Source organism: Arachis ipaensis, chromosome B05 (assembly GCF_000816755.2).
Source record: "Arachis ipaensis cultivar K30076 chromosome B05, Araip1.1, whole genome shotgun sequence".
Classification (NCBI taxonomy): domain Eukaryota; kingdom Viridiplantae; phylum Streptophyta; class Magnoliopsida; order Fabales; family Fabaceae; genus Arachis; species Arachis ipaensis.
The window spans coordinates 46730410-46742462 of NC_029789.2; the positions used below are offsets into that span (position 1 = coordinate 46730410).

The following is a 12053-nucleotide window of genomic DNA, read 5'->3' on the forward strand; positions in this document are numbered from 1 at the left end:
AAAGGGAGGGATCATATACGGTTCTTCATAGATCTGTCACTGAATATGCGTAATAAGCTAAGATAATGTGATATATAATTTTTGTCATCTAATTGTTTGATACTTAAGATCTTCTCACTATAAATATTTATTATAACAAAAAAATTTTGCATTCTTATCTAATTCTTGTAATGACTAATAATCATATTTTTGAAAATCGAATCTAATTGGTCAATTCAACTAGATTAATTGAGAACCGGTTATCTGATTAATTTAGTTAATCTTAAAAATTGTTTGGCAAAAAATTGGTCTGAAAACTAATCAAATCGGCAATTAATCAGTAAACTGTTGAAACTAATTGGCTTTTTTTAGGATTTTCAGTTTGATAGATATTCTTTAAAACAACATTATTTTGTTTTAAAAAAAAAAATCGAAAGTCAGATACATCCCCACCTCTTTCTTTCTCTTTAGCTCAAATCAAACCCAACTCTTATTCCTAAATAGCAAAACTTTTTTAGATGGAATCCAACCACCATCCTTCATTCCTCTTCAAAGTCATCGCTGAACTCTTCTCTAGTAATATCTCTAAAGCTGATTGAAAAATGTTGATAGGTCCTCAAACCTTAAGTGGAATCCATACAATTTTAAAACAAATAAATAATAAATAATAAATAAATAAAAAATAGTGACTTTTAGCCATGAGAGAAAGAGTGAGTATTAACTTTGAAAAAAAAAGGAAACAGAGAGGTAAAATTGACGAAAAGAAGAAGAAAAATTGGAAAAAAAAGGCATGCTATTTTGATCCGATTGAATTGATAAATTTACTTTATTTCTTATGAAATTTTAGTATGTTGTTCCTGATGTAGAGATGAATATTAGGATATAACTTGTTATTTGTATTGCCTTCTCTTTTGTCTGATTTGAGATACTCACTTTTGTGTAGGGTTTATGTTGGTTCCATCAATTTTGATGATGTATTTTGTTGATTGTCCCATGAATTTTTTTGTTCCCTCTTTTTTTTGGGGTTTTTCCACGATATAATTCTGGTATTTGATTATTTAATTTCTGTCATTATATTTGTTGCTTGGAGTATCTTTGGAGTTGCCTATTCAATTGCACAGGTTATGAAAAAATTATTTTTGGTACTTTCGCTATTAGACAGGTTCTTATTAAACCTCAGTTTTCCCAACAAAATGGTATTAGAGCCAGGTTGTTTATCTCTGTGTTGATTAAATGGAGAAAAATACTCATGGGCTAAATATGGTCAAATTGAATTCCAAAAATTACTCGATTTGAAAGACCCTCATGAATGATATGTTATATAGAAAGGACTTGTATGATCCTGTGGAGGGGGAAAAATCCAAAGGTACTAAATCCGATGTTGAATTGAAAAATTTGATCGAAGGCAGTTGCTTTGATTAGGTAATGGCTTAATCTTAGTGTGTATCCACATGTTGACACCGAAACTAATGCCGAGAAGATGTGGAAGAAATTGAAGGAGTTATATGAGAGGAAGAATGTGAAAAACAAAGCATTCTTGATTTGGAAGCTAGTCAATATGAAATATATTGAAGGTAAATCAATGCCGGAGCACTTGAGCATATTCCAGGAGACCGTGAACCAACTGACAAATAATGAAATCACTTTAAATGATGAGTTGTAAGCCTTGTTGTTGCTGAGTTCTTTGCCTAATAGTTGGAAAGTTCTAGTTGTCACTTGACTAAATTAGCTCTAAAAAAAAGTTGACGTTAGCAATGGTTAAAGAGAGCATGTTGAATGAAGAATTCAGAAGAAGGAGCAAGGTTTAATTAATGTCCCCTCCCAGTCAAAAGCACTTGTTTCAAAGTCACGGAAGAGAAGTCAAAGTAGAAAACCTCACAGTTTTGACAGGTTGGAGAGTCAAAGCAAGTCAAGAGGAAAGTACAAGCCAAGAAAGGAGTTCATTTGTCACCATTATAGCAAGTTGGGGCATATCAAGAGGTATTGTAGGTTCTTGAAAAGAAAACAATCAAGGAGAAAAAATAAAGATAAAAGTAAAGATAGTGATAAAGGAACTACTGCTATATTGTTTATGAAGATGGTCTTATCACATAGGATGAAAATTATGTGAATCTTGTATGTGATGATTCCACTTGGATTATGAACTCTAGTGGCTCATGTCATGTCACTCCGAGGCGTGAATTTTTCACTTCTTATACTGCTGAAAATTTTGACAAGATCAAATTGGGAGATAAAGGAGTGTGTGATATCGTTGGTATGGGTGATATGTGACTTGAAACCAACAAAGGATGCAAGTTGCAGTTGAAGAATGTTAGGCATGCGCCAAATATGTGGTTCAATTTTATTTCAGTGAAGGCATTGGATCAATAGGGGTATTGCACTTCTTTTGGTAGTGAAAAATGCAAGATTACCAAAGGGGCTCTCATTGTGGCTAAAGAAGACAATAGTCTCACTACTCTCTACCAGTTGCAAGCAAAGTTGTGCAAAGAAGAGGTGAATGTAGCTGATGATTCCTCTTCTAATTTGTGGCATATGTGTCTTGGTCACTTGAGTGAGAAAGGACTAAGTGTCTTAGCCAAGAAATACTCACTTCCAGTGAATGGTACAATTTTAAATACTTGTACTCATTGTTTTATTGAAAAATATGCTAGGGTATCATTTCATAGTTCTGGACCTCATAGGAGATCACATGTTCTAGATTTAGTTCACACTGATGTTTGCACTATGGATGCTAAGACACTAGGTGGTGCATCATACTTTGCTACTTTTATTGATGATTATTCTTGAAAAGTGTGGACTTTTGTTTTGAAATCTAAAGACCAGGTACTCGATATCTTCAAACACTTTCATGCAAGTGTTGAAAGAGAAACAGGAAGGAAATTGAAATGCGTCTGAGTAGATAATGGTGGTGAATATAGGGGTCTATTTGATGAGTATTGTAAAAGACATGGGATCAAACTTGAGAAGACGGTTCCTAAGACTCTTCAACATAATAGAGTTGCAGAGAGAATAAATCGCACTATCAATGATAGAGTTAGGTATATGCTCTCTCATGCAAAGTTTCCTAAATCCTTTTAGGGTGAAGCAATAAGGACTACGATAGATTTGATTAATCTTTCTCCTTCCATTCCACTAAATAGTGATGTTCCAAAGAAAATTTGGAAAGGGAAAGATATCTCCTATAGTCACTTGCGAGTGTTCATTTGTAGGATTTTGTTCATATTCCAAGAGATGAAAGGTCCAAACTTGATGGAAAGTCAAAGCAGTGTATCTTCATGGGTTATGATCACGAAGACTTTGGTTACAGATTATGTGTAAGAGCCGCGCTTAATTAACCACCTAATTAGATAATTAATTGCCCCAAAATAGAAACCAGAAAGTTAGAACGAGAATCAGAGGATTTAAATATGATTTTTGGACTCAGTAGATTTTTCTGAGTCAGAAAATGTATTTTTTACGAAAAACCGTGAAAAATCGTGAACCGACAGTTGAACCGGTTGAACCGGTTCAAGTTTGCCCGGTACTGTGCGAGAAAAATTTAAAATAGTCAAAAACCTTAGAAAAATATTAGAAGTCGAAAACCGGGTGTTAATTTTAAAGGTTTGGGCCGAAGTTGGGCCAAACGGGTTAAAAACGCTAACGGGTTAGACCGAGTCCAAGTTGAGCCCAAGTCTAACACTATATAAGTCCATTAAGTGGCCAATTAAGCCACTTTAACACCACACCACCAGCAGCAACGTGAAAAGAAAGAAGAGATGTAGGGTTCCAAAAGTTCACTATTCATCATCTTCTTCTTGGAGCCATATTTCACTCTCCAGAACTCCGATTCGTGTGCCATCAGTTGCCACGCGAAGCTCTCATCGAGCTCTTCGATTTCATTTGAACAAAGTGGTAAGGATCTTCCAATTTTTTGCCCAGTTCTTCATTCTATAACAGATTTGGTTTTTGGCTATGGTGAATGAGTGGTTCTTGTGATTTTGATTAATTAGGTACAATCTAGCACCGGGTACTTAGTGGGGTTTGTCTTAATCAACTGTGGGTAAGATAAGCTCACCCTTATTCCATGTAAAATTGAATAATTAAGAACCCTAGGTACTAATTTATTGCACATTAATGTGTACAGCTTGGAATATTGATGGTTGATGCTTATTGAAGATTAATTGATGGCTTGATTGAGTTTGAGAACTTGTGGAAGCTTGGTCGAGGTCAATTTGGTGATTTTAGCGCATATTAAGAATCGGCCAAGGTACGGTTTTGATTTTCTCTATGTAGTATATAATATTTATGGACACTTAGGCTAGTGACCCATAGGATAGGTTTGATTTGATGTGGTTGTTGATGATAGTTGGTTGATGATGTATGATGAATTGAATTTGTTAATGTTGATAAGTAATAATGTGGGGGTATGATGTTTGATGAATTTGAATGAATATATATATTGTTGGCTATTGATATAAAGCATGAATGAGATGGATAATGAGAATTTATAGTGGTAGAATGATGATTGATGATTGTGTTGATGGAGGATTAATTTAATGTTATATATATATAATTGATGTTGATGATTGAGAATAGTGAAATGGGATGGAAAGATTGTACAAATGGTGAATTGTGACCCAAGAGGGTAGTTTGTGCTATAAAGGGAAGTTTGGAATTGGTTTAGTTGGATGTGGCATGAGAATTTGGAAAATTTGGGCACTTGTGGTTTTTGGTAAAAAGGAAATTTTGGTGAACTATGTCTGATAATAACTTTTGCCTCAGTTTTCAAATTTGGCTGAAATTGGTTTAGAATTAAAGTTTATTGAAAACTCTTCGAAATGATATAAAGTTTGAAAGATTTGGAATTTTGTAGAGGAAGTTGTGATCATTCAAATTTGGTGTTGAAAATCTGAAATTCTGCAGAGTTGCAGAATTTTGTGTTTTCTGGCATGTGCAAACGCACACCTCTGCGAAAATTTCAATCTGTGCACACGCACAGACTTGTGCGCACACACACGCAGAGGCAGGCAGTCTGCTTACAGCGCTAGCACAGCTTATGCGCGCACACACCAAGGAGAAAATGCAACATGTGCGTACGCACAGACCTGTGCGCACGCACACGTTGGGAAGGCCAGTCTGTTGGGGGCGCTGGCACAGGTTGTGCGAGTGAACAGACTTTGTAAATCTTGACACCTATGCGTACGCACACCCCTGTGCATACGAACACGTTTTAAAACTCTCTGGAACATGCGCACGCACACCCCTGTGCGGACGCACATGTCCTGTTTCTTAAATTTTACTTTGTTTCAACTATTCTACCTTCCCAACAAGGTTGTAAGCTTCACTAACACCATTTTAGGACTCTTGAGCCTAGTTTTAGACATTTAAAACATTGGGAAAGAATTTTGGGATTTTAGATGATATTATTTGGAAAACTTAGAGAACGGAGGCCTAGGTTTCTAGCGTGTTGGAGATGGTCTGATGTCATGTGAAGGATGATTGATATATCAGATGAGAAATGATGAATTGTAGATGTTTGGAAATTGAGATGTGAATTGACGATGGTTGAGATGAGTCAAGGACCCTGAATGAGATGATGGATCCATGTATACTGAAAAATATTTTCTGAAAATCACTGAACTATTGTTTTATACTGAGATTTGTCGATACACTATGCGCTTGGCAGGGACGGGGTTGGATCCCGCCTGTCGAGGTAGCGGCGGCGGCGTAAGGGTGGTGGTTCATCCTGCTTGCATTGAGATGTGAGGTCTGTGGCAAGAGTATCCCGCTTGCATCCCTTCGGATCAATAGAGCGTGCAGGCGCCGGTACCTGGACAGTGATCCGAGCACTATATCTCGAGGGTTCCCATATGAGGATTCCGAAGGGCGACATCTCCATGGAGATGTGTCGGGTTGGCAGTTGAACCGATAATGTGATATCACAGCCAGTAAGACAGGCATGCATCATATGCATTTTCTATCTATTTGTATGCTTTGACTACTTGAAATAGCTTGCCTATTTGTATAACATGCCTAATTGCTATTTGAATTAATTGCCTTATATGCTTCTACTTGTGTTTTACTTGCATTGTACATTATCTGTGTTTTCTACTGGGATTGAGGAGGTTTGGAAGGCGGTGGCGATGGGATCGCATGGAGGATCAGTTGGTGAAGGCTGTGGGACAGCGGTGTTGGTTAGAATAGAAATCCCCTAAGAGAGATTACCCGTTTTATTTGTGCTAAGGTTATATAATTATGCTTATTTGTTTTAGAATGCCTTAAGTTTGGAATCTTGTGATGGATATGGAGCTTAGGATTCCCTTTGGCATCCCGGGCTCTTATATCCTACATCACTGGGCACTGTTACCATACTGAGAACCTCTGGTTCTTATACCATATTCTGTTGTTGTTTTTCAGATGCAGGTCGCAACCCACCTCGGTGAGTTACTCTGATGATGACAGAAAATGGAGGATCATGGATATTTTTGGAGTCTTTTTGATTTATTTTATTTATACATCTCTCACTTTTGTATTTTACTTTGCCTAGAAGCATGTATTTGAGAGAAAAAAACTTGTATAAGCTGTTTTAACTGTCTGGTTTCTGTTGGTCTGTATATGGCTAGCCGGCTTAAACTCCACGAGCCATGGCTAGATTCCTATGCTATTATACTGTTATCTATTGTTATATTACATCTATATCTTGTGCTTTAAGTTAGTAGCTTCGGTAGTGCATTTGCGCTTTTAAAATCCTATTTTTGAGCTATATTCTTCATCGGGCTTCTAGAATTATTATTTCTTTCTATATATGTATATATATTTATGTGTAAGCCTTAGAATTGTCGTAACTTTTGATTAGCCTTTGCTTTACAACATGAGGTAAGGCTTAGGTTAATTAGGATGTTACATTTAGTGGTATCAGAGCGGTTTGTCCTCGTCAGCCTGAGGGATGGACCAATTGTGCTTCATTGCATACTCTGTGTGTCTTTTTGTTTAATGCTATTAGGTTATCTACTCGATATTTCATAGCATGCTTGTTTGTGAGTGCCTGTTTAGGATAATTGAAGTACTAGACTTTTGATATTGAGACTGATCATCTTGATATCGACTGTTTGGTGTAGACAGGAACCCTAATGGCTACTCGTGGACAAGGTCGGTCACCTATACGGAGAGATTATGAGAGTAACCCGTCGATGGATAATCACGCTGAACTTATGGTGGGGATGACTAACTTAGCTAACACGATTCAAGCGGGCACTGCTATGGCTACTCATGCTTTGCGACAGACAAGGCAATCAGTCGGAGGCGAAAATGAAGAAGGTGCTGAGGATGTTGAAGCAGACAACTGGTTCAAAGCGGTGGAGGGTGCATTACAGACTCAACAAGTCCCGAGTAATCAGTTTGTGGAATATGCGGCATATCAACTAATGGGAGAAGCTCAACAATGGTGGCAAGGAGAGCGTCGACTGCTACACCTACAGGAGGTGGACATTACACGGGCATTATTCCAGGAAGCTTTCTACAAAAAGTACTTGCATGAATCCTTAAGGGAGGCCAAAGAGTTGGAGCTCTTGTAGTTGAAGCAAGGGTCTATGACTATAGCTGAGTACACCAGCAAGTTCGAGGAACTCTGTAGGTCTTCGAGAATAAGTCAGGGTACTCTTGAGTCCTATGAGGGATGGAAGTGTGTCAAATACGAAGTAGGGCTGAGAAAAGATATCATGTGTGTTGTGGCCCCATTGGAGATTAGGAGATTCTCTGAACTGGTGGACAAGGCAACGATTGTTGAAGATTATGCCAAGGAGGCGACTTTGGGGAGAGATGTTCATGGCGGTACCAGTGGTAAAGTTCGTGAGAAGTATGTTCCATCAAGAGGCCAGAATTTCAAGATGGGTAGACGTGTCCCTCAGTGACTCTAAGGTCAAGGGCACATCAAAAAGACTAACCATGAAAAGTACCACAAGGAAAGAGGAGCAGGTAAGCAGGCGTGGGCTCAACAAGAAGAGTTAAGGTGCCAGAGATGTAGAAGATACCATCCGAAAATGTTGTGCATGGCTGGGTTCAGTGGATGTTACTACTGCGGATTGTCAGGGCATATCTCTAAGCGATGTCCTTACAAAAAGGACCAAGGTGCAGACCGGCCCCAGTGACGGGGTTAAGGATCTCCAACTTAAGGTAACGATAAAATTGATGACCTAGTTTTAATCATGTTGTGGGGGACTGTAACTTGACTTTTCTTATTAGCTTATGATGGAGACAAGGATTTGGAACTAGGAAGATTAGATTAAGTGTCAGGCTTAGGACCAGAGTTTAGCTTAGTTTTATTTTATGGGACGTTGCCATTAAAGGCTGGCCAAACTTAGCGTCGGAAGAACTAATGGGAAAAGATAAGTCCGGTGGGCGCAGCCAAGCAATTTGGGTTCTTAAGTGACAACTAATTAGAGTGGCACCGCGGAAGGCGGGAGGAAGCGTTGACACGGTAGAATTATGAAAGGTGAAATGCTGTAACAACTTGAGTTAGGATTGGCGATATTAAGTAGCAAGAACACTTCAGGGAAAGAAAGATGGTAGCTAAGGGTTATATACGTTAGGTGGCGAATGCGACTCTGCAAGGATTACTGACAGTTGAACAAAGTGACTGTGAAGAACAAGTATCTGCTACCAAGGATAGATGACTTGATGAATCAATTGCAAGGAGCTGGAATGAAGGAGGATAATAATGGGAGGCTTAATACGAGAGAGATTACCAACAAATGCTTGTGACTCGATCTATCTTTCTTTTGTAACCCGAGTTGAAGTACCTTATTTTGCGGTCCTTGTTGATTATTAGTCTGAACATTTCCAAATCCTATTCATTGCTCACATGTATCTTTTCCCGAAACTCGTACCCCTTGGCATGAGCCTAAAACCATCTTTATTCACGGACTAGTGATAAAATCAGTAGGGGCACATTTTGATTGAATGTGTCATATTATTTTCTTCAAAGATTCTTACTTTGGAATCCTTTTCTTAGGATGAACTCTAATTTTTCCTTCTGGTGCATTTTCTTATTCTCTACAACATTGTCTAAACACAACATAATGTACCTTTTCAATTTCTTATGGATACCATTCAAAGTTATTTGCTTTCTCTTGAGCTCGGTATCCCTTCAAATAACTTGGGCTTAATTCGGCATCACATGCCATCCTTAGACGCAACCATCGATAAGTTAGTTCAGTAGGACGCAACTTCTAAACACGAAGGATGAAACCGGTGAGCGTCCGATCTTACGAGGAGTTGTGAAGCCTTACTTTTACGAATGGCATTATCTATGACTAATTTGATACATAAGGATGCTTCATTAACTCCAATGCCGAATTGTAATTCTTCAAGAGCTTGAAAGAACGATTAGCTACATCACCGGTACTTGTGTTATGTGAACCTTAGGGACCAGTTAGGATCTACAATAACGCCTCATTGAAAGTCTCGGAGTGCCTATCGATGTATCATTAGGAGGTAATGGTTGGTGCGTCGCAATGGTTGAGGCCATACGAAGTGGAATCTCTGACCTACAATCTGGAGCCTGCTGCGTTTATACTTGTGTTAAAGATGTAGAGCAAGGAGAACTACCTCCATGAAGATAGAGGAAATTACTCAAGGACTACAATTGGGAGTTAAGCTACTACCTAGGGATAATCACATTTGATTTTGGTTCTCACGTGTAGATCATAAGATAGCTAATATGACGTTTGGCACATGGTGAATTATTGAGTGCTGAGGTAATTACAAGAGAAGAAAATAAGTAAGAATAAATTTAGGCTTGAATTTTTGGATGAGTATAATATTTGACTTTAGTATGATAAGTAGGAGTTTATTAGTTGTTTAGGATGTCTAAGGGAGGTTGAATTGTATACATTGGTGCAATTGTAGATGAATTGGACATAGGGTGTGGTGGTATTGAGGACCTTAGGATTTTGTCAAATGAGTAAGAAAAATGGAGGATAGAATATTTTAGGTGTTGAAATGATTGAGTGTGGTTGAGTGGGTGGTATTAAAACTGTGGCTAGTATGAGAACTGTTACTAGGTTTTGAAAGTGTTGAATGGTTGGAATTGATGGATATTGTAATTGGGGCTATAGAAAATTATTTAAGACTATAACTAGGCATAGAAACCTTATAAAGCACTAAGTTATAAAATTAGTCTTAGGATAAGCGTAAACACTATTAGGGTCAAGTTGAGGGAGTTCAGAAGTAAGCCTAGGTTTTGTAATCCGGTGATGGGTGTATGGCTTGATTGAGCATTTGGATTAGTTAGTTATTTAGTGGCTAAAAATCAGAGTGGCATAGCAGAAGCTTGCGAAATACAATAGCACATGATAGTTGTGAGTAGAGGTCGTAGGACGATGACTAAGCGTGTCTAGGCTTGAATACTTGTAGAGTTTAGTCGGTTAATGTAAGTAAAGGTTTCTACGAACTAAGTTGATTGCAGTTGTAAGGTTAAAAAAAATTAGGATAGGTTGTGAACATAAGGGTAAATGACTTATTTGGATAGTGGATGGCACGTGAGTGCAATTGTCATGTTTGAAAGGTAAGGATTGCGATATTTGATCATGATGACTTTGGGCTTAGATTGAAACAGGAACTGATTTATTCCAAGTATAGATTTGGAGAGCATCGAATTGAAGTGCTAGTGTTGTATTGAAGTTGATTGAATGGAGCTAGGAGTGAGAAGGACAATTACAATATAGGCTTGAATTCAGTTAGAATATGGAGCTATAAATAAGAATAAAAGATGTAGGTAGGAAATTGGGCTGCCGTGGAGGAATGAAACGATGAATGGTAAGAGGTAGGTTTAAGTTGAGGAGACATCTAAGGGAACATTTAATGAAGATGATAAGTAAACCAAATTTTGAGGGAAAAATTTCTTATTTGGTGGGGAGAGTATAAGATCCGTGCTTAATTAACCGCCTAATTAGATAATTAATTGCCCCAAAATAGAAACCAAAAAGTTAGAATGAGAATCAGAGGATTTAAATATGATTTTTGGACTCAGTAGATTTTTCTGAGTCAGAAAATGTATTTTCTGCGAAAAACCGTGAAAAACCGCAAATCGGCAGTTGAACCGGTTGAACCAGTTCAAGTTTGCCCGGTACTGTGCGAGAAAAATTTAAAATAGTCAAAAACCTTTAAAAAATATTAAAAGTAAAAAACCGGGCGTTAATTTTAAAGGTTTGGCCTGAAGTTGGGCCAAACGGGATAAAAACCCTAACGAGTTGGACCGGACCCAAGTCCAACACTATATAAGTCCACTAAGGGGCTATTTCAGCCACTTTAACACCACACCACCAGCAGCAACGTGAAAAGAAAGAAGAGAGATAGGGTTCCAAAAGTTCACTATTCATCATCTTCTTCTTGGAGCCATATCTCACTCTCCAGAGCTCCGATTCGTGTGCCGTCAGTTGCCACACAAAACTCTCGTCGAGCTCTTCGATTTCATTCGAACAACGTGGTAAGGAACTTCCAATTTCTTGTCCAGTTCTTCATTCTATAACAGATTTGGTTTTTGGCTATGGTGAATGAGTGGTTCTTGTGATTTTGATTAATTAGGTACAATCTAGCACCGGGTACTTAGTGGGGTTTGTCTTAACCAACTGTGGGTAAGGTAAGCTCACCCTTATCCCTTGTGAAATTGAATAATTAAGAACCCTAGGTACTAATTTATTGCACATTAATGTGTATAGCTTGGAATATTGATGGTTGATGCTTATTGGAGATTAATTAATGGCTTAATTGAGTTTGAGAACTTGTGGAAGCTTGGTCGAGGTCAATTTGGTGATTTTAGCGCATATTGAAAATTGGCCAAGGTATGATTTCGGTTTTCTCTATGTAGTATATAATATTTATGGACACTTAGGCTAGTGACCCATAGGATAGGTTTGATTTGATGTGGTTGTTGATGATAGTTGGTTGATGATGTATGATGAATTGAATTTGTTAATGTTGATAAGTAATAATATGGGGGTATGATGTTTGATGAATTTGAATGAATATATATATTTTTGGATATTGATATAAAGCATGAATGAGATGGATAATGAGAATTTATAGTGGTGGAATGA

The 12053-nt window shown here is 37.8% G+C and overlaps 1 protein-coding gene across 1 annotated transcript; it reads left to right on the plus strand.

The window, feature by feature from the left end:
- On the plus strand, nucleotides 1460-7532 carry LOC110272010. The gene is made up of 4 exons (XM_021123765.1): nucleotides 1460-1594; nucleotides 2074-2229; nucleotides 2350-2472; nucleotides 7077-7532. The coding sequence occupies exons 1-4, from the start codon at nucleotides 1460-1462 to the stop codon at nucleotides 7530-7532; spliced, it is 870 nt and encodes a 289-aa protein (XP_020979424.1).

Bases quoted from the DNA above. Each gene is read 5' to 3' on its own strand.
- LOC110272010 (XM_021123765.1), top strand. From the start codon at position 1,460: ATGTGGAAGAAATTGAAGGAGTTATATGAGAGGAAGAATGTGAAAAAC. The intron at 2,230-2,349 runs GTTGGTATGGGT...TTGGATCAATAG, and splicing joins ATAAAGGAGTGTGTGATATC to GGGTATTGCACTTCTTTTGG. The intron at 2,473-7,076 runs GTGAATGTAGCT...TGTTTGGTGTAG, and splicing joins CAAAGTTGTGCAAAGAAGAG to ACAGGAACCCTAATGGCTAC.